Source organism: Monodelphis domestica, chromosome 6, assembly GCF_027887165.1.
Source record: "Monodelphis domestica isolate mMonDom1 chromosome 6, mMonDom1.pri, whole genome shotgun sequence".
Lineage (NCBI taxonomy): Eukaryota > Metazoa > Chordata > Mammalia > Didelphimorphia > Didelphidae > Monodelphis > Monodelphis domestica.
The window spans coordinates 193,754,807-193,779,053 of record NC_077232.1 but is presented as its reverse complement, the minus strand read 5'-3'; the positions used below and the strand labels follow the sequence as shown (position 1 = coordinate 193,779,053).

The 24,247-nt window shown below is 34.6% G+C and overlaps 1 protein-coding gene across 8 annotated transcripts in view; it reads right to left on the bottom strand.

Moving 5' to 3' along the window:
- Nucleotides 1–16,136, bottom strand: part of GRIA2 (glutamate ionotropic receptor AMPA type subunit 2) — a 178,232-nt gene extending 162,096 nt beyond the window's left edge. For all 8 annotated transcript variants that reach the window (XR_008912922.1, XR_008912921.1, XM_001375094.5 and 5 more), the window contains exons 1-2: nucleotides 15,417–16,136; nucleotides 14,788–14,928 (exon numbers count right to left, since the gene is read on the bottom strand). Coding sequence is in view for 6 of the 8 variants with exons in the window: in XM_001375094.5 (XP_001375131.2) it covers nucleotides 14,788–14,928; nucleotides 15,417–15,504 (229 nt within the window). In the remaining 2 variants the exon portion in view is untranslated. The remainder of the gene's footprint in view (nucleotides 1–14,787; nucleotides 14,929–15,416) is intronic.
- Nucleotides 16,137–24,247: the final 8,111 nt, after the last annotated feature.

Sequence of the window (24,247 nt, the reverse complement as noted above, 5' to 3'; positions counted from 1 at the left end):
CCAATACACACTGGAAAAAATAAATCCATCTGACCTGGATTTTTGGACAAAATTGATATCTTTCTTTATTGATCTTGGACCCCAATAACAGAAAAACAATATTTGTTTTACTATGGAACTATGATATGCAAAGAAATTAAGCATTTATCTTCACTTCTCTCATCCCTTACTTCCTTAATAACTAGCTAAATTCTTCTAACTATAGACATTTTGAAATATCAATGGAACTTAAGTTAAAATTTCATTTTTCATTAGTTTCCCCTTTTTCCAACATTTGCAATACGACAACAATTACTCAATATGCTTGATAAACAGGAAAAAAAACAATAGTAACAGCAACAAAAAGTCCCAAACTAAAAGCATAGATTTCAACTCCAGGCTCTGAAAGAGTTATAATTGATGGTGAAATTTAATTTTTAAGCAAGTTATAAAAAATAAACAACAGAAGCACTAATTTAAAGAGTTCCTTAACTCTCCCAGCATCACAGCATATTTCAGTACATGATCTGAACAATCATTTTATAATCTTCATTTAGAATGAACTATTTTAACACATCCATAAAAGAGAACTAATTTAGATGCTCACTGGCATTAATAAGAAAAGCATAAAGAATGGGTGGTCTTAACTAACACTCAATCTGATTTCTCCAGGCCATGCCTAGGAACACACAAAAGCTTTTTGATGAAGAAAAGATCACAAAGAATTAGACAATATCATTAGAATTAGTATATCCTAATCCCAATTCAAGAGTTTGTATTCTTTTACCAATGTAACTGCAGGACTATCCGGAATAATAAAGAACAGGAGAGGGAACCTCAAGGTAGAATTTGTTTCATCATAAGACTATACAATTCTCTATATCATTTTCAAAAGTTTATTTTAAAAGAATTTATCTTTTTAGCTTTTCAAACTCACTACACTATGATATCTTTGCTGAAAATTTTATGATTAATTAAACTTTTCATTCTTATGACCAAAAACCAATTGATGGTAAACTTATGCCCAAGAAATCATATACTTTACATAAAAATCATAGACTTTATCTAAAAAGTTTGCCAATCTGAACAGGAACTGTCCATGGAAGAATCCAATAGAGTCAAATTCACTTTTGCTGCTCGATCTTCACTACTACTTTTTCTGCCAGGAAAAGGGAAATTTTCAATCCAAATAGTTTGCCCTTCAGAGTGGATTTCAATTCAGTAGAGTTACAACTAAGAAAATTAATTTACAATTCTTGAATAAAATTAACCAGGACAATGAGAATTCTCCATAAAAACTTTAATTGGTAAGATATATCTAACAGGACTTGTCCGTAGGGTACCAAAATTTAGAGGCAGTTGACATTTCTTCTACTCCTTCATCAGGTAAAAAACCAATTCATTTGCACTGTCATTAAAAAATTTTAAGATCCTTTCACTACATATTCCTTATAGACACTCCATCCAGAAAAGAAAAGAAAAAAAAACCTTACACAGTGGAGAATATATAATGTTAACAAATAAATAAATGCAAGATGATTTGAGAAGAGGATCGACAAGTAGAGGGATGTAAATGGTTGCTTGTAAGAGGTGGCCCATAAGCTGGCCTTAATGAAATGAAATTCTTTAGACAGAGGCAAAGACAATTCTTTCAGTATGAGCAGTGTAGCCTGTATAAGGGCATGGAGGGAACAGATTAAAATGCCCAGTTAGGACTAGAATACTGAGAGTTTTATAGTTTCTAATTCAAAATGTCTAAAAAAGGTAGATTGGAGTCAGAGTGTAAAATACTAAATTGAACAGTGAATATTTTATCCCAGAGATAATAATGAATCACAAAAGCTGCTTGATAAAGAGAGTGAGGGGCATGGTCATTCATATGATTTAGGAAAATAATTTTGTTATCTGTAAGAGGAATGGATTAGAGAGGGGAGAGTTTGGGGTAAGATCACAAATCATGGAGTTTTTGCCACAGAAAATAAAAGAGAATTGAGAAATATCTGAACTAGGGTGGTAGGTATCTGCATTGGAGGAGAGTTGAATATAAAAGATGCAGAAAAGGGAGAATTGAGATGGCAAGTTATTCAATATAAGAGATGATGAAGAGGCAAAAAGTATGTCTACAAGGCTGAGGGCCATGATGATTGGGCATATGGTAATATTAAAAGAAAGGGGAAAATTTGAAGGAAGGGCAAGTTTTGAGGGAAAAGAGGATGAGTTCCATTCAGAAACATTAAGTTTGAGATTCCTGTGTTACATTCAAATTGAAATAAATGAAATAAGAACTCAAGAGAAAATGAAATCTGATTTATAGATCTGAAAGAGAGAATCATTGAATATATGGAATTTATAAGATGACCAAGAAAGGATACAAAGAAATATGTTAGTTAGGCCATAGGGAAGAGGTTTGGATATTGTTCAAATTACAAAAGTATTACATGGGTCAAAAGTACCTTTCAATTCTCATATTCTTCCTTACAAACTTCATCACCTAAAATTTTGCAACTTTCAAGTCCCCTGATAATACTGAAATTAAAAATTCTGCAAAGCTGCCAAATCCTGAAGATCATTTCTGCCACAGAACCACAATCAAATATATAACTTTTACTACCTTATAAAAAGAGGAAGTAGCAGAGCTCAAGATGAAAAATGAGTTTATATATTAAATACATAGAAGCAATGATAGAATTCCAGAGTTGGAAAAGATCATAGAGGTCATTTAGTCTAACTCACACTTGAAAATGAATCATGTCAACAACATACCTAATAGGGGTTGCCCATTCTTCTAATGACTGCTCTTGAACATTCTACCTATCTAGCCAGCTCACTATATTTTTGGAACACTCTACTATAGGCAACTAGATGGTGCCATGGGTAGAGAGCTGGACCTAGAGGTTGCCTGTGTTCAAACCCTGCCCCAGGAATCATTTACTAGTCATGTAATCCCAAGAAAATCATTTAACCTCTCTCATCCTCAGTTTCCTTATCTGTAAAATAGAGATAATAAGAATCTTACCCCCTAGGATTGTTGTGTTATATCAATACAAAATGAGATAGGTGTAAAATACTTTGAAAACATTAAAGTGCCAAGTAAATACTACCTATATTTCTACCCATTATTATTATTACTACTAGTTTTAGGAAGACTGTCTTTACATTAAGCTTCTAACTTTCTAACACTAAAACTTTTATACCTTACTGTTATCTTTAAATCTTCAGATGAGTAAAATAATTTGAATCTTTCTTTCACAAGCTAGTCCTGCAAATATTTAAAGGCAGCTATCATGGTCCTTAATTTCTTCTCCAAGATCTTCCAAGGCAGGACTGTAGAACCACTGGTCCAAAAACTAAATCTAGATGGATGTTCAATTGCATTCATTTCACAATGAAGATTCTCAAAGAGACAAATATGTGAAAGTGTCACTTTTAACTTTCTAATGGCATTTTTAGCACACTCAGTCTATCACCCTTGTTTATTCAGGAAGAATCACAAAAAGTAATTTTTGATTCTGCATAGAAGTGAGCAACTCAGTGTCTAATTTTATACTTTGCCCTGCCATGATTTTTTTTTCAGTGAACCAAAAGTCTATCGAGATAAAAATGGATCCCTAATTTTATAGGATCAAATGAAGTTGTAAAGGTGCATTTTCAAAGCAGAATGTGAATTCACTGAGAGAGGGCTGAAGAAATTTCTGTATATGAATGCCATTGAATATTATTGATATGTAAATAATGAGTAGATATAAAGAATTCACAGAAACTTGAGGGCTTTAACTGATTCAATGCAGATCTTAGTGAAAAGCACCAGAACAATTACCCAATGATGATAGAAAGGTAAAGATAAACAATATCAAATGACATCTGGCCAGTACATTGATTAATTTTACTTCCAAAGGAATATTGATGAAACATGCCCTCCCTTATCTGAGTGGAGAAGGGGTAAACTCTAGGTAAAAAAGGAGGCATCAGTTATGAGATGGGAAATATATTGATTTGTCTTGATTAATACATTTGTATTGCCAAAGAACTTTCTGGGGAATGGAACAGGACATTAACCAATCATTGATTTAATTTTAAAATGCAAATTAATTTATTTTAAATCACTATATTTACTTTGGAAAAGCAACATGACATTGTGAATAGAAGGCTGGTTTTGGGGGATCATAAAAATCTGGGTTCAAATCCCACTCTTTTTTTAAAACCCTTATCTTCCATCTTGGAATGAATACCACGTATTGGTTCCAAGGTAGAAGAGCAGTAAGGGCTAGGCAAAGGGGGATAAGTGACTTGCCAGGCACACACAGCTAGGAAGTATCTGAGGTCATATTTGAACCCAGGACCTCCCATTTCTTGGCCTGGCTCTCAATCCACTAGGCCACCTAGCTTCCCCCTGAGTCCCAGTCTTAACACTGTACTTGGTACATGGTAAGTGGTTAGTATTATTTCAAGAATATTTTTAATAAAATTTTTAAAAGGCAAAAAATTTCTGCCTTCAAGGAGTTAATATTGAAATGGGAGTGACAGAAAGCAAATTACTAAGTACATGACAAGCTTTAGTGGCTGGGGGAAGAGGGTACCTGTAGAACATGGAATATCTTAAGGAAGTCAGGAATTCTAAAAGACAGAGATGAGAAATTAGAACATTCCAGGCATACAGAGGATGGCAGGTGATAGAATTTTTGTTCAAGGAACAGGGAATTGACCACTATACCTGGATTTTAGAGTGTGGGAAGAGGAGAAATTTTTAAGAAGATAAAAAGTGTAGGATGAGTACAAACACCACACTCACATGGGGGGAGGAGAGAGAGAGACAGACAGACAGACAGAGACAGAGACAGAGACAGAGACAGAGACAGAGAGACAGAGAGACAGAGAGAGAGAGATCTCATCCTTCTTAAAGTTGCCCTAGTACACAGCTTTTGGTAAACCATAAAGGATATCTTCTTTCTTAAGCCTCCCAAAATTGGATCCGTAGGCAATAAGTATATTTGACCTTTTTAGGGTACACTTAGAATCACAGATTTAGAATTAGTCAGAAATGTGTAGGACAATAAGTCCAACTCCTTCATTATATATTTTAAAGAAACTATAGCTAAAATTCTTTAACTGGCACACAGATTAGTGAATGGGATTGACTTTGCATCCAAGTCCTCTGTTTCTGAATACTGAATTCTCTCTACTGTCCCATATACTGCATCGAAAAGCACTGACATGCCAATGTCATTTTAATACTTGCACTGGAAGACTATCATCATAGTAGGTGAGATCCCTGGCAAGTGGAAAAGGCTGGATAGATCAAAATCTACCATGGAGTTTAAAATAGAAGCTCCTCTAGATTAGGGATTATACGTTTCCCCCCTTTTCATTATATTAATAAAATTATCACAGTACCTGGCACATCATCAATGCTTAATATATGTTTGTTACCAGGCTTTGAAATATGCATTTAAAACTTGTTTAAAACAAAAGACATTGAGGGAATAGTTTAAACTGTCCCGGAAAAGCCTCCTTGTAAACATGGATTTGGAGACGTTTTTAAATGCGTATTATTGACCTAACAGGCTGTAAAATCTTCAGATAGCGTGGAATAGTCCAAAGACCATAACAATTTACTGGTATTCCAGATATAGCTATAAAATGTCTTTTAAATGCTATTTTGCATAAGTGCTTGGCCTTCTGAGGAAAAAAAAATGTTAAATCCAAAGTATACCTTGTTTTAGAAAATTTATTATCATGATTCTGAAACTTGTTTAAAAAGGGGTATGCCTATTAATATTTGGTCCCAGAGCACAATAATGGACTCAGAAAGTCAGGATGGTATTCTGGAATGAGTACTGGATTTTGGAATAAGGAAAAGCTCCATATTCATCCCTCCTCTACCTTCTTGATTTTGTAACTAGAGGGAAGTTGCTAAACTTTTCTGAGCCTCTGGGTCTCATACTGGCAAAACAGGGATAATAATAGCACTTACCACACAAGGTAGTCAGGAGAATCAAAAGAGTTTATTGTATGCAAATTGCTTTGTATACAAGTCTTATCTTTCCATCCTGACATTTAGCACAGGGTCTGTTGGGCACTTCATAAATTGTTGCTAATTGATTGGCAAATCTTAAAGTGCCACAAAAATATTTACTCATTATTATCAAATGACTCTAAAACATTTTAGATTTTTAAAATTAATTCACATCTTTAAATAAGCAAAGAAAAAATAAAAATCTTGATGTGTAGACCTAACTTCATTTTTTGTACATCACAAGGTATATACATCATTAAACTAATCTTTTGTTATTTGTTTATATTTTTCAAAATTCTCCAGAACTTTCACATCATAGTTAACATCACATATTTTAAACTTATCTTCAACCTGGGACAGTGCAAGATTTTGCTTTAAGAGCTATTTGAGAAAGCATTGTTTTATTTATTGAAATTGTGTGTTCTCAGTGTGCTTTCCTAAAGTCCCACAGAAGTCTAGAAAGACTAATACTGCTGCAAAAAAGAAATCTACAAAGATGGTGTAAAAATCTGTATATAGTAATATGTGGCTTTGATAACAATATGCTCATCCACACTAGTATAGGGGGAAAAGTGGTCATTTAAAAGGGCAAAAAGCACACATCCCCTCAATCATGCATCTACCTCATTTCTAAAACTTCCCTGAACCTCTTACAAATCCTCTCACAAAGGAACACCACCGCATTGATCATTCTATTTTTTTAATCTAAAAGTCCATTAAAATATTGCTAAAGGCTAAGAAGCATTTTCTTTTTTTTTTAACCCTTACCTTCCATCTTGGAGTCATTACTGTGTATTGGTTCCAAGGCAGAAGTGTGGTAAGGGCTAGGCAATGGGGGTTAAGTGACTTGCCCAGGGTCACACAGCTGGGAAGTGTCTGAGGCCAGATTTGAAGCCAGGATATCCTATCTCTGGGTCTGGCTCTCAATCTCTGAGCTACCCAGTTGCCCCCCTAAGAAGTTTTATCATTTTCAAAGAATGATAAATGGATATTTATAAAAATATGTTATAAAAAGCTTAACTGCTGTAATATGATTAAAACACTTGAAAAAACAAGAGTTCCTTCTTTAGCAAAACACTAGAACTAATGTAAGATGACTTACTACAACTTAACAGCACCAGTAAAGATTTGTTGATTGACAAAATATTTCCTATATTCACTTAACAAAGGTGAGTTCCAACTATGTTTAGGCACAAGTTAGAGTCTATCTAAAATTTCACAAACTCCACTACAGAAATAGGAATATTAATAAATACTTGGATGTTATAACAGCAGTAATTAAGATATATTTTCGCCATTTAAAAGTATATTTCTATTGTTCCCCTTGACTTTGTTGTAGGTTTTTCAGACAGAGCCATCAGACTAAAATATAAGTGTAAGAGAAACCTTTTCCTACTTCTAGTCCATTGAAGGCACATCAAAGTGAACATGAAGCAGGCAAGTGTATGCACCATAGCTCCAGCATTCAAAGTTTCCTTTTAACACTCAGTGGACTCATGTTGAGCCTTGAACTATGTCTTATCTTCATTTCTTTAGAGGAACTAAATAAAATATTTCTCCTTTCAAATACTTTTATATTTTAGTCAGATATGAAAAATATACATTCTCTTATTTAAAAATCTAAGGATGACAATAAGTATCAATCTAGAGCTTATCTTCCTATATGACAGAAAGATTATAGTTGCTCATTGTCAGAATTATATGTGATTTTTGGAACATCTCAGAGGATCTCAAAACAATCTGGCAAAAAATTCTTATAAAATTTATATTCTTATTATTTTCTGTAACTCAGACCTCTCTGATGTATTGCTTTAATTCTCCCAATATTCACTTTATACTATATATCCAGGCATGTATCAAGTTTAAAGACATAAACAGTCATAAATCTTATTTGTTTTCTACATAGTTATTTGTTGATTTCAGTAATTAGTATTTTTCTTTTTTTCTATATAATTTTATGTGAAATATTTAAAGGGTGGAGGTAGAATAGTTATAGTTAAAAATGAGTATTTAAAAGGAAATTGTAAGTAAAATAAAAGTAGGCACAATCGATTTCTAAGAAAGTATATTTTATCAATATTAAGCCAAATATAGGGAAGAAGACTTGCTCCTACAAAATCAGGCTAGTCATTCATGGAAAAAAGGGATCATTATTTACGTGAAGTTGTTCTTAATTCCTAGCCTTGACAAACATATATTCAAACACAAATTTTTATGTTTTCCATTTCTTTCATTCCTATTCTAAAATTTAAAATTGAAATAGTATAATTTGGAGAATTAAAAATATGCTTACTAAATAACAATGAAAGATTAGAGCAGAAATATGAATATTTTTGGTAAAGTTACAACTGTTATAGAAGAAAGAGGCCTACTAATGGCACATTTAGAAATGGAGTACTAGAAGACCCAGGGGTTCAATTTTTAAAAAGAAAATGATGTTTAAAGAGAGAGAGAATTGATGGAATTCACCAAATTCCCATTAATAAACAATTCCAGAAATTCTAGCAAGCAATGTGAGATTCTGATTTTTCAATGTTATTTGTGCTATATATATATAAATAATCATTTTTCACTCAGCTGTATTTTCCTGGATTAGAATTGTCTTTGTCAAATCATTTTTCCCATCAACATTAATAAACTAATTCTTTTAAAAAGACCCTTTAATAGCACATTATACTTGAATATTTAGAAAATAAATCTCCTCATTTTTATCCTCTTCCCTCCCCCCCCCCCCCGGGCTCTTGATATTCCACAAACTTGAAAAACATTAGATGAAGTAATAATGTGAAGATCTGAGGCTTAAGCATGAATCAGCATCCTCTTGTCATAAAGCCATGGTGCAATGATCCCTGCAGAGCTCTAAGACTTGATTTAAAATGGAAATGCTCATCCCCTCCTGAGCCAGCAAGATTAAACTTCTAAGATCTCACATATATCACCTCTGTGCAGAGAATAGTATATGAATAACTTCACATTCTTGGTCTTTTAAATCCTTCCAATAAAGTCTAAATGAGTATTATATGTATTGATCCATACATGCACATAAGTATATAATGAAAGAATACAACTAAAGCGTAAACACTTATGAAATCGAAACTTCTAGGAGGAAAAAGTTAACATAAGTTTAAAAATTGAATTGTTGAGGTCTTGGTTTATTTTTATGAAATTTTTATAAAAGGAAATAGTGTTTAATTGCAGTAAACCACAGTGTTTTTTTGTGAACCTGCATTTGAAACCAAGTTCTGCTTGCTGCTTCCTGTGTTACCTAAGAAAAGTCTTCTAATCTCTCTGGGCATTAGTTTATTCATGTACATTTTAAAGGGGTTAAATTAGATGTTCTCTAAAAACTCTTATAGCCCTAAAGTTTCTGATTCTACTTATCAATGGCACCAGCATCATCTCAAAATTGTCTCAAATTTATATGCATGTGTTTGTGTATATGCAACATATACACATATATATTCAACACATATATTTAAAGTATGTATTTGTGTATAGCTTAAATTTATCTACATGTATGCATATATGCAAATAAACATAAATCTAAATTTACGTATATTCTTAGAATTTAAAAAGCTTATTTACAAATAATCCAGTTATAAATAGATACTTCATGATAAAAATTTAAATTAAATTCAGGACTTTGTGGATTTGTACATAATTATTTGCTTTACTAGAGTCTTCTATCCCAAATGTTTGGCACATATTAGATAATTAGTCAATGTTTTAGAATTGAATTGAATTCCTTAACATTTATTAAGACCCAATGGCATACTATATACTATTCTGGGTGCTAGAAGGGAATTAAATGAAGATGTTTAGAAAGGAGACTGTTCTTACACTCATCTATTTAAATGCCATGGTGTAGGATAAGACCTAAACACAGATAATTGTAACATACAACATCATAGGATAAGTATAGTAGAGATATAGAAGAGAGTTTAAAATGAACCATATTCAACAGCAATATTTTATGAGCCAAAAAAAATGTACCAATGTAATTCATTTCAGGTATCCCGTTGGCAGACATCTGTTTTATTAGTTCTCTTTATCATCTAAATGAGCTCCTTCTTAATTGAAATATAGGCTCTAAGTACATTCTAGTCTCAGCCTGGTTATCTAAAGTCTTTTCACAAAATAGCTATGTTCCCAGTGTCCTTTATGTTTCACCAACCATGTACCAAGTATGCAGTTCTCTAAAAATCTAATTCCTTTCCATAACATATCACCATCTACTGGACATGCTAGAGAAAAAAGAATAGTCTAATGTGAAAACACTTCAGTGGACTTAGTCATCAATCTTGGTCTTGTACTGAATAACTTAGGAATCAAATTTTTAAGGGAAGTTAGAAATGAAGTACTTAGAAATTTTAAGTTTTAGGCATCTGTGTTCTAGTTCTCTTTTACAGTTTTAATTTATTTTTTTCTAATGTATACTTATTCTATACATATTATATATGTATATATTAATGTATATTAAAATGAAATTTCCAAATAAAACAATCATGTTTCATTTTTGTAAAAATAATTTTGTGAACACAATTCATAATTTGAGTTCTGTGTATGTACTACCAACATCATTTGTCTCTGTGTGTGACAATTTTATGAAGAACTCAATATTTTCTCCTATACCTCCATCTGGTGGCTCAGAGAAAAGAAAATAAGGCAAACTGATTTTGATTTTTTCACATATTTTACTTAACATTCTCCATAAATAAATTTTGTTTTATGAATTCAAAATAGAAAATTTATTTTTTCAAAGACCTCAGGTATCCTTCAAAAAAGTATCAGAAAACAATTAAGTGATTGGTTGCCTATTCTGATTAATAAACAAGTTGGAACCATCATGTAATATTCTCAGCAACGCCATACTTGCAAATGTTGTAGTTTTTTTTGTAAAGTGTCCCCTTCAAAAGTGCTTTTTAATCAATGAGACAATCATCCTATAATTGTTAAAATAGAGATATAGTATTTACTCACCTCCAAAGTTTGCTTTTATCTAATATACTTAATTGAATTTAAATTTTGATGAGACTGGATATGTCAAGATTTAGGACAATGCTTTCATAAAAATTCCATTTTTTTAGGAACTAATAAAAGCTAATGTATATTAGAACAAGGAACTATATTTCATGATGGGAAAATTTCTTGGTAAGAAAATAAACTGAGAAATGCATATTTGTCTCTTAACCAAAAAGTAACCAAATCACATAATCTACTAATTTATATCTTCTACACACACCATTGATTTTGTTGGTTCCTTAAGTTAGTGCCTATTTAGGCTGACCAGAATGTGAAAATTCTCTTTCTGGTATGCCATACAAGCTGAAATGGACAAAATATTTCATAATTAACAGTACTGATCTGCTAAAGACAGAACAGAATTATGTCTTTTAAAACCTTGCTTTCCTGTGAGATATTGACCAAGTCACTTCAACTTATTGGTCTCAGTTTTCTCATTTGTAAAACTGACATGACGACTTTCATGGTCTTTGCCAATTTTAAATCATATGACTCTAATATTGTTAGAATGTAACACTGTGAGATGTCTTTTTAAAATATTATATAAATAAGCACTGATTCACAAGCTATATAATTTTTCCAAATTAAATCTGAGAGAAAAATCCCTTAGAATTCAAGAATAAAATAAAAAAGGAATCATATTTGTTAAAATTATGAATGTTGGTTGGCCCTACTGCTTTACATGCATCATGAGCAAAATATAATTAATTATAGAATGAATAGAATAGGAAAGAACAATGAAAATTTAGAAACTTTGACAAATTTGAGATTAAAAGGATCAAGAACCAATGTGAAATGAGATAACTTTCTTAACATGGCCTTAATATTCCACTCCAGCCTTTGACTTGGTAGCTAAGTTTGGTAACATGGCATAAACCATAGAGAGTTAGTCTTGAAGTCAAGAAGACCTAGGTTCAAGTCCTACTTCTGGCACAAAAAGGTTGTATGAACCTGTAAAAGTCTCTTAAAAGTTCCAGGTATTCTCTAAGAATACAAATTGCAGAGAAAGTATCCACTTGCATCAGCAGAGGGAGTTTCCTCATCTGAAAGTTCAACTCTCATATCCAATTCCCCTCCCTATTCCTATATTTGTTCTAATCAAATCTTCAAAACTTATAATACCTGCAAATTGTAAAAGGTTTTTAATTCATTCATAACCTTTCTCAGAGTTGCTTGAAAGCTTGACTCAAAATAAATGATTTCACATTTTTGTCATATAAAGAAAAATAATTGGTATATATAAAAAATTCTCATTTTCCTTTTCAAACAAGGTTTTCCCAAGCACATGTATGGCCTTAATTTGGATACTAAAAAAAATTATGTCAAATAGTTGATATATTATGAATAATATTTATTTTACTATAATCAGTTATTGATCATACAGTGAATTAATTTCCTAGGTTTTTTAATATTTCAAAATGTTCCTTGGAAAGAATTTACAGTTTTGGACATTTAAAATATTCTGAAATGTCACATTTTTAGCAGAAGCCAAAATGAACAACACTATCTTCCTTCTATAGATTTGTTTTCATATTTGATCACAAAACATGGTCACTTAGGAAAGTTTTCGACATCAGTTATTATTGAGTTAAGCCTATTTAGATCAGACTCCTCAAATCAACTGGAAGATTACTATCACATTCCTTTCCTTAATGCAGAGCTCTTAAAATATCTTTACATTTAAGACCTAGGTCTTCGTCTTCACTAATATATATATATATATACATATATATATTATATATGTATATATATATATATAATAAGAGAACTTTAAGGTGGATTTAGTGAAGACCTATATTTAATTTTTTGAACCTTGTTTCCTAAACACATTTAACTAGATAAACATTTGCTAGTGTAGAGGAGCCTCACTAAACAAAATTTGTAGAAACAAAAGAAAGCCTCTTGCAACTTAATGGAAAAAATCTTTAAAATTAAGAGAAAGCTTTCAAATAAATAATTGAGAATACAAGAAAAATGCTACCTTAAAATTACAGTAACCCCATCTTTATAATTCTGCCTCTTCAACTACACCACCCACACCAGATACTGACAGGTATTATTATACTGCCTTTGGTCTAAACTACAAAATCACTTAAAGGACATAGGTCTTCCTCTCTTTATAATCTCCTAAAGACCTCCTTCCTCATTTTCCTCCCACAAGCATTGGTATTTCAGTTATCTGTGACCATCACAGTTCTGCTCCTGCTTTATCAAAGGGCAGCTTTCCATTCTATCACCACCCACACAGCCCTCATCACTTCAAAATAAGTTAAGGACTCTCCTCTATTAATATCAAGCTAAATTATTGACCGTTAACTCGATATTTGATGGAAATTATATTGCAAACACTTTCTTTCCAAAGACGCGGTTGAAATGTGGAGACACTTCAACTCTTGTCTCCCTCACACCCATACACACCCACACACATAGATAAGCACACTTTGAAAATGAAATGATTGTCTAGCTCTTTTATACTGGTGGGAGAGTTAGGGGATGGTCATTGGCAGATCACTGCATCGTTAAATTTGATCTAATGGCGTGAAGATCAAGGCTTAGAGGAAAACGAGCCAATCCACCCAGCAGAAAATTATGAAATTTGCTTGGAGAGGCAGTCCCCGGGTAGCAGCATCCCGGGCCAAGCTCTGGGTTGCAGGTTGTCTATGATGGGGGCGGGAGGTACTGAAGAGGATATTTGCAACTAGAGAATCGAACTATTTCAGGGCACTTAAAAAATCAGTTGCTTTGTCTTCCCATTATTTTAATGGCAGTCAAGCGTGGACTCTCCGGAGGTCGAAGATTGTGGAGGGATGGGAGGGGAAATCAGGGTGGCAGGGAGCTAATATGGATTGCAGAAAAGAATAAAATGGCTGATAGGCAGCGATTCCTTCTTAAACTCAACGGGATCCAATAATTTTCACGTCTCTTTCTATTTCGTTTCCTTTGCAGAAGCTCCGCGGTGCAACCCAAAGCTAGCGGAAAACAGAACAGGCAAAGTCCGCTAGCAAGGAACCGTTGAGTGAACAAAAGAATCCGTTCCAGAAGAACCTGGAAGCACAATTGCCTTACAAAGACACAGTATCTCCAATAGGATATCTTTTCCCGACCCTCATACCACGCACACATCTCAAAGGCTGAGCTAGGAATCAAGTCTAGCTTCCCAAGTGGAGGGGAAACCTAGCTGGAATGCAGCTCACCCGGGGCCCCCAAATGAAAGGTATTATGTAATGCACCCGACCTCAGAGTATTCAGAGCCATTTTTTTTCAATGTGTCCCATCGAAAAGAAGACAGTGACTGTTTCATTGACCATCCCCGGCTGTTCGGGAGTGTAGCTGGGGACCAGAGCCAGAAAGGAAGCAGAGACTGGCTATGAGCTCTCAGTCAGTCCCTAGATCTGTCCAGCATCCCATGGTCCTGCTTACCCTTGGAGAACAGTTTGTCCACAAGAGCCAAAGACACTTGCAAGGACAGGATGGAATGGAGGAAAAAAACGGGTGAAGGGAAGAGACCCCCAACATAAAGGCCTTGGGTTGAGAGTGGGAACCTGGAGGCCCTAGTAAAAAGCACGCAGGCCCAGGCCACCTCAACCTTATCCACGCCCCCCAAATGCTGGTGCGCACGCATGCTCTCCAGTTCCCATCTTCTCCCTGCACCCAGCAGGGCCCCCGACTCTTCTCAGCCCACCACACAGGCGCACCCACTTCCACCCACCCCCTGTTCTTCGCACCCAGCTTCCACCTTGTTCATTTGAATAACATGAATATTCATTACTCACAAGCATTAGTGACTGCAAAGCTGTTGGCTACCTCCAGATTGTCGATGTGGGGCGTCAGCCTAAACTCTGAAGTGGAAAACTGAACCATCCCTACCCGAAATGCACTGTATTCCTGATCAGCGCCCCTCGGAAATAAGCCCCCTGCAAAGAACAAACAGGAAACAAGAGAACATAGTCAGTACCAGGAAGAAGAGAAAACCCCTCCGGGTGCTGTTCATCCCCTAATGGGGAAAATAAACACATCATTCCTCGGTGGGAATGGGGACTCAGTTAATCCAACTATGAAAAAGGGGGTCATGCAATTTTTTCAGAATCAGAGGCGATAAGGTAGCTAGCCAAAGCTGTTCGCCTTTTCCTTTCACCATGAACGTTCCCATACACATCCCGAAAAAGCCGAGCACACGTAAGAACATAGTGCAATTGAAGAGCGAGCATCTTCCTCTGTTGTATCATAGCCATAGCCTTTCTCCATAGCCACATTCTAGTTACTTTATGCACATTCTAGATATTTAAAACCTGGAATGTGTTCAAGGTATGACATAACTCTACATGACAAGAATTGTCAATCCTGAAACAAGATTAGCATCGAATAAAGGACAATTCAAAAGCATATCCTAAGGTTTACCTACCTATCTGTATGCTGTTAGAAGAGACACCAAAAATCAGTCCCCAAAAAACAGGAGAAAGGAAGACAGAAATATGCATAATCTTTTGCATTTCCAAGAAAAGTAGAGCATCCACAAAATAGTCTCCCTTTTTTGTTGTTGTTCTTTTTCCTCCTCTTTCTTTGGTCGTTTCCGTCAGTAAATTAGATCGTCTGCATTTTGAGAGATCAATTTAGCACCAAACCCCTAAAAACCTCGAAGTGGAGGCAGGGGAGCCCCTTGTCACAGCTATTTCTAGTGGCTGCTGCTAGTCTGATCGTTGTCCCAGCTCCAGAAGTCAGAAGAAATGGTTGAATGCAGTTTTCAGTGGTGCTGCTGCTGTGGTCCGGGTGTCTCGGTACATTCAGCACACTCACATGCACTCACACACACTCACCCTCTCTCGCTCGCTCTCGTTCTCTTCTCCCTCTTTCCACACACACGCACACATACAGACAAGTCACAGAGAGGCAGGCAGTCCCAGGCGCGCGTGCGCGACTCGCGAAAGCCGGCGGGAGCGCGCCTTCCCTCAGCACCCCTCCTTTTGCTCACCCCACGCAGCTTCTAGAGCAAAGCTTCACAGCACTTGGTCAGGAGCCCTGACTCTACTGTGGCGGCTGCTCTCTCACTAGCAAAGCAGCATCCACTGAAGCCACACTAAGCCCTAAGAGGTTCAGAACCGAGGACAGCGCCACAATCCAAGAAAGGAGAGAGAGAGAGAGAGAGAGAGATTGAGAGAGAGAGATTGAGAGAGAGAGTCAGAGACAGAGAGAGAGAGTCAGAGAGAGAGTCAGAAAGTCAGAAAGAGAGTCAGAGAGTCAGAGAGAGTCAGAGAGTCAGAGAGTCAGAGAGAGAGAGTCAGAGAGTCAGAAAGAGAGAGAGAAAGAGAGAGAGAAAGAGAGAAAGAAAGAAAGAAAGAAAGAAAGAAAGAAAGAAAGAAAGAAAGAAAGAAAGAAAGAAAGAAAGAAAGAGAGAGAGAGAGAGAGAGAGAGAGAGAGAGAGAGAGAGAGAGAGAGAGAGAGAGAGAGAGAGAAAGAAAGAAAGAAAGGAAGGAAGGAAGGAAGGAAGGAAGGAAGGAAGGAAGGAAGGAAGGAAGGAAGGAAGGAAAAAAGAAAAAGACTAGCTTCAAAACTGGGAGTACCAGTTCCAGTGCAAGGGTTCCAGAGATTTGAAACCGCTCCTTGCAGTTTGCAGAGGCTGTCTCTTCTCAGCCTCTGCTGCGTTAAAGCTATTTGTACGTAATCCAGTCTATCTCCAAATAAATGAATAATTTCAAACAACACAACAGATTTTTTGGGGGGTGGGGGGTGGGATGGTTTGTTATTATTGTTGTTCTTAGCTAATCTTTTCTTCAGACATCTAAAAACCAGAAGCAGCAAACAAATTCACTAATAATAATGTCCCACAATGTACATTCTAATGTATTTTCTATGCAAGCAATAGTCCTAGACAAACCTAAAATCCTTGCTTCAAAGGTTGATCCGCATTGAGGGGGGTTGTGGGGGAGCCAGACGGACTGCCTTTTTCCAACATTTTTTTTAATGTACCAGGTAAGAGAACTGCAAGTCTTTTCTTTCTTTATAGCATATTCCTTATAGGATGAGAGGTGGATTTCCGGAACTACATTGCATCTTGGTTTCTGTTTTGCAGCCCTTACTGCAGGATTCCTCTTGTCGACCTGTCGATGTGGACCAGAAGAGAAGATGATCTTCCTTCCTAGAAGGACATTACTCCCCAGGATGAAAGGGGGAGGGCTGAGGAAATGGCGCATTGAAGGAAGAGCATATAAGAAAGTGAAAAGCACCACAGTTAGAAAGCTTGGAGAATAGCTGAATTTCTCCAGGACTATCATTGCTTTGAGAGTTAAAAAAAAAAAAAAAACTCGTGACTGTGAGCTGATATGGGATATCCCCTCCGGTCTAGGCTCGGTATTTTGGAGACTGTCATTGAGGGAGGGGGGGTGGGGCAAAAAGTGACTAGTAGAAACCATAATTTGCAACTTAAAATGATGTTTCAACTTGAAAAAAAACCAACTTTCTTTTCTTTCTTTTTTTAGGGTGGGGGTAAGAGTCTTTGAACTTTTATCAAGAAATTCCTACAATTTCTTCCTGGAGAGTAAAAATAGGAAATTTTGGGGCTTAACACTCATTGAAGAGTAACCAAACCCTGGAAACTTGATGATTATTTTCCTAATCATGTTGACTAAATCTGAGCCTTTATATCAGATGCTAAAAAAGGAGAGATCCTATAATGCTGCTGTTAACTTGCTAGGCCTTGTATTTTGGTCATAGTTTTTACTATCTTTTTTCTTTTCATTTTTGTTCAGTTTAAAGATTGTTAAGGCTTTGCCAATAGCCTGTTAAAAACATCTCTTGTTTAGAATCTATAAAATAAAGAGACTGGCCTACATAGCCCCTAGGCTTTCTCCTATTCTAATAGTCTGTGATTCTGTTATATGAGCATTATACATTTTAAAAAAAAGAAAAAAAAAGAATTTACATATTGAAATTCCCCAATGCATGTGTATTCCAATGTCAAATTTAATTCAATTGTTTTCTTTAAAAAAATCAGAATTGTCAAATGTAGAAATATTTTTATTAGTAAATGAATGAATGATTTAGAAAGAAGAAAAACTAATAAACAAAAGTACCTGGTGAAATGTAGCAAAATAGCCAAACAAAAATTTACATATAATTTAAAACATTCATTAAATATGTCCCTTTACTACTAAATTATTGAAATCTCAGTATCAATTTAAAATTATTTAAGCCTACAAAATTTTAATATCTAATGATTTCTCTTCCATTATATTAACATCATTACCCTAATTTCTTATAAAAAAGAAACCTCTCAGAATCCTTGTGAGTCGTTTAAATAGAATATATTAAATTTCAAGTCATCTATGTAATATTGCCAATTCAAGTATAAAAGGCTAATTTTTACTGAAGCAAATAAGTTGTGCAAATATGGAGGGAAAATACTAGGACACACTTCTTAAGAATTTGAGAGATTCTTTACAAATGTTGATAAACACCATAACTACCTGAGAACAAAGACATACATACCTCATGTTGCTTATGATAAAAATTCAGAATATTAATATAAATCACCAAAATCAAAATATTTAAGTGAAGTTTACTTCACATAACCTATAAAAATGCCATTAGGAGCCCAGGGAAGAGTTTGCTACTTTGCGCCCTCTGCTGTTGGATCACAGATATTTCTTAAATTGTCATTCCCCTGAAGTTGTGCAGTTATGAGTGATGTTGGAGATGAAAGCAACCAGTCTATGTAATTCACCTATATTTCACAGTGACTTAGAAATAAAACCATCAGAAATGAATGAATTTGTAAAAGGAAGTAATGAAATCTAATTTAAACTGTGTAGTGTAACTTAATCTTTTAATCCTTTTTGGAAATATAGAGAACATATATATATTTCCTCATTTGCTTTAAAATATCAGCACTAAAATTGTATTCTTGTTTCATTGGCCTGAATTTTACAATTATGTGTGTGAATATTATAGAATTATTACTAGAGTCCATTGGCTCATCAATTAAGGGAACTTCTCCCAACTTGACCATCACCTCCTTTATCACCAGGTAAAAATGATCTCCCTCAACAATTTTTCAGACATTTTCCTGAATTCTCCATTAAATTTCTCTCTATCTCTTTTGGTATATGCATATCCATAGATGGATGGATGGATGGATAGATGAATGGCTGCATCGATGCATGTGTTTATGTGTGTGTATGCATACACATGTGTAAATATGTTCATATATACATCCATACACATATGAATATATGTGTTTGCATGTGTTTTCTACTTAAACATGAATTTTTAGCTTAGTGAATGTATGTACTATATGTTATTTATATCTGTATATTAAGAGCACAGCCCAATTCCATTCACATAGTAGACACTTTTTGGATGTTTCCTGAAATTATTTGAATAAAAGAATATGAAAATTGGTAGCATCAACTCCACACAAAATGAAAAAAAAAAATCTGATTTTCTTTGCTCTGTATTGGGAAAAAAAATGGTATAATTTGAAATAATAGGACCTGGCTTCCTATCTTAGCTCTACCACCTTCTACCTGGTGTTATATACATAAGTGACTTGCTGTCACTTAGCCTCAGTTTCCTGAAGTGTAAAGTGAGGCAGTTTGAATAGATGACCACAAGGAGGCATTCTAACTCTATGATCCTCTTAGTATCTCAGCTTCCTTATCTATAAACGAGGGGGAAATACTTCTATTTCATTAAATTAAGAATTATATAGTGCAATGTGGGTGTGAACTATAATTCCTGACAGATGTTACATAAAAGGCCTCTTCATAAACTCTTCAAGAGATAGGAAGTTCATCAAATCATGAGGTAGTTTACTCCATTTTTAATAGTTTTTATGTTGGGTTAAAATCTGCCTTCAATTTTAACCCACTGGACCTGGTTCTACCTTCAGAGTTCTTCTATATGGCAAACTTTCAAATATACAAAGATAAGGCTTTATTCATCTCACCCCATCCATTTAATCTCCAGGATAAATAACTTCAACTTCTTCCTATGTGATATGATTTCCAGATTATTCCATTCTTTTATATAATTAGTATACTAATATGTTAAGGAAATGTCTGGCCAATATATCCATTATTCATCCAAGTGATAAGCATTCCATGGTGGACAGAAGCCACTCGGGTTCAAGAAGATTTAGATTCTAGCCCCATCTAACACAAATGCTAGGTACCTGAACATTGGCAAATCATTTACCCTTATAGTGCCCCCAAATAACTTTCAAAGACTCAATTACAGAAAATATCTTAATCTTCATCAAGCAAAGGTGTTTCCACACCAAAAGTAACTCAAAGTGATAAAATCACAGTATCAGATTTCATGAGGATTACTGTCAAATACTTTGCTAAGACACATACACATATGTATGCTAGTGAAACATTTAAGATATATATATATATAATAGTATTATATTGTAAACAAAAATATGCCTTCTAGCAAAGTGTTTCATATATCTCTACACACGTGTGAATGTGTGCTCATAATATTTAACAAAATCTCTTTGAAATAATTTCATAATTAACTGTCTTACTTAATTGTACCTAGTTCAGGCCAGTCAAATAATTCATGATTAGGAATAAAAGGCAATAAGTCATTCATAAGCCATAAAATTTAATTTTGGTTAAAAAAAAGAATACAATTGCAAATTAAATTTAGATAAAATGTTATTCTCCCTCTCCTTCCAAGTTCAATAATATCTAGTCAGGAAACATCCCTGAAGAGCAATGGAAATTTCACTAAAATTTCCCAAAGCATTAAATATCCTTAGGTTGTGCCTCAGGGAAAATGGAAACCAATCATTCAAATTGTAGCCTACTAACCAAAATCCCAAAGTCTTTCTCTGCACCCTTAAAGGGAAGTCAAACCAAACTACATAAAATATGACAAGTGTAGCACCTACCATAGCTGGATTACTATCCAAATAATAATAATAAATTAATATCCCCTGTAGACATCAGATAGATTTAATATTTTCATCAATGAAAATATTAATATATAGATGGCATACTTCATTCAATTTCCTGAATAGATAATAGTGAAAGAGATAGGTCACAGAAAAAAGGTGAGACAATTATAATAAAGATAAAAGAAAATTTTAAAACTTTTTCTTATGTGAAAGGAACATTAACAGTTCATCTAATAACTCTGCTTCCCTTGTGACAAGGAATACAATAATAAGGTCATTGTGTTTAGAAGTCTCATGTTTTCTATTAAGTGAAATACAAATGAAGATATGCCTTCTGGACATTGGGTTTTACTTGACTATTAAAGAATGGACTAGTTATAATAAAAATAAATATGAAAATCAATTTTCTCATATAAAATATCACAATAGCAACTCATGGAATAATCCAATAAAGATATTTTTGAGAAAAAAACTCAATTTAAAAAAATTATAAATTTTGAAATTAAATTAATGATTTAAAGTTTTATATATATATATATAAACTTTAAATATATATATATATATATATATATATGTACATATATATTGACATAGAAGCTGACACTAGAGAAAAAGTGCCAGACTGAAGAGTATGTGAAATTGATCACCTTGATGGGGGAAGGGCCCCAGGAGTGAATTTCCTGAAGAGAGAAGTCTCTGGTGAGGAGAGCAGTGAGGGTGTCTCCATCTTGAGACCTTGAAAAGAGAAGGTGGATAAAGACTTTCTCCTGAGGGTTACCACTTTTCCTGCTGGTGACTGGAAATCTTTCCCCCAAACACTTCCCAATTGAAGGGACTTTCTGAAGAGAAACCTGAGCAGACTTTACCTCAGTTCCTGTTGCCCAGGGGTGAGTCAACCTGACTTTCTCTCAGGGGGGCTTAGGCTGCCATGGTCTGAATTCCTCCCCTAAACTCAAGGAGGGAGGAAAGGGGTTTAAATAGAGACAAGGACTCCCTTTCCCCACTTTCCTTTTCCCATTCTTCCCTGCCCATTATTCCTTTTGTATTACCTGATTGAGTTGGCATTAAAAGTTATCTGTTCCCCAAGATGAGTGTGAGTAAACGGAATCAAGAGGAAACCCTTTGGTCTCGAGTACCGGAGGGGGGACAAGAGGGACGAGAGTGTATTGGAGAGAACAGCTTTAGCTAAGGAGGGAAGGCAAAAGGGGGAAAATCTTCAAACCCTCTCTCCTCTCTCTGAGCCAACCCCTTACATCTGCTGCCTCCCCTGAACTCCACTTTGTGGAAAACTGGGGGGTCTCTCTCTTTACCCCTCTATACTGAAAACCCAACCCTCCCTTTTGGGGGTACATTCCCTTCCCTTCCCTTCTATTTTTTTTATTTTTTTAAAACAATATATTATATCCAATTAACAAACATCTATTCTCTCTCCTACCTTGTTTCCTCCAAACTCATTGAAAAAATAGGGGGGGGGAACCTATACCAAATGCACTGTTGTTGGAGAAATGTATTGGTCTAATCATTCTGGAAAACATTTTGGAATTATGCTCAGAAAGTCAAAACAAAACAAAACAAAGCTGTGCATTACCTTGTTTTACCATCACTGGACCTATATCCTTAAAGAAGTTTTAAAAAAGCAGAAAGTGACTTGTATATATTTAAAAAAAAATTAACTCTTTACATGATAGCCAAGAATTGGAGCCAATTCAATTGTCTTCTTTTGGGGCAATACCTAAGGAAACTGTGGTATGTGAATGTAACGGAATGCTATTATACCCTAATACATGATATAATGATTAATTTTAGAGAAAACTGGGAAGATCTTTGTAGCATTCCAAGCATATTCACATCTAAGAAATATAAATTATGTATGGATATTGTGTCTTCAGACACAAGGTTTGAACTCTGATATTTGTGGGCGGACTCTTGACCTAGCCATGCTGCCTTTGTACAAGACAGACTCATTAACATTTTGTGCAGAGTCAAATTCCTTTGTAAAAGCTCTGAAGTCAACATGCCCAAAAGGTGTCATCATTACCATCCCATCCAATCTGAATTATCTATGCTATAGATACATATTCATTGATCCTGGCAATCCTCCATAAAGCCTGGGGTGAAGGAGTGATTCCTCCTCTTCTTGTTCCTGCAACCTTGAAGTTCTCACTACTGTCTTTTTCTTTATCTTTCCTAAGGCCTCTCTTGGCCATGTGCTTTCTATCTCAGAATCCTTACTTCCACATGTCTGCAAACTTCTCACATTTTCCTTTAATTCTTCTTCCAAGGAAAATGTCATAGGGATTCATGCCTGCTCTATCAAAAAACATTGACTTGTCTGTGTTCCTTCATTCTTCACCCATTTTCTCAGACTCCTTGCTCCTTCTTGAGCCCCAACCTACAAAGGAAAATTATTTTTATAACAACCGCTGGCCGGCAGGTTATAATCTTTATAAAGGAGTACAGAGCTAAATGAGTGGAACTAAGGGAAAAAATGATATAATAATAATATTATAGAGAAAAATGAACTTTGATTAATGCAATGAAAAACTATAGGTCTAAAGGAATGAAGATGAAATATTCCACTCAACATCTGGCACAAAGGTGATAAATTTAAAATGCAGAGACATATTTTTAGATTTGATTAATATTTCAAAAGTATATATTGAGGAATTTTTTGTTTTATTTGTTTTAATTTACTTAATGGAAAAAAGTAGTAAGAGTAGACCTTCCTTGAAAAATAAAAAGAAACAATTTGAACAAATATACATCATCAACCAGAACAAATTCCAGCATTGTCTTAGGATGGGGGGTGCTGTGGAATGTAAATTAATCAGAAATCCTAATGGCATTTTTCAGAATTCTTAAGTCTTTAAGGTCATTTATGTCTATGATATTTATTACTTTATAATTTGTCTTCCTGGTTCTTTTTGTTTTATTACTCCGCATCAGTTCATGACACGTATCTTCTCAGGTCTCTCTGAAATTATCCCCTTAATTATTTTTTTAATACTGCGATAGTAATCATTTGTATTCAAATTCCACAATTATTTTAACCATTTTTAATTGGTGGGAATCACTTTAGGTTCCAGTGCTTTCCCACAACAAAAAGTATCATTACAAATGTTTGTACATATTTTTTAAATATTTCTTGGATCTCTTTGAGGTACTAGACAGCATATATCAATGGATCACAGTTTAATAACTTTGGAGGCATAGTTACACACTGACTTCCAGAAAGGAAGTAGTCCTATCATATCCCATGAATATGTCTGCTTTCTCACAGAATATCTAACATTTAACATTTCCCTTTTGAAAAAATAATTGTTATCAGAATTTTT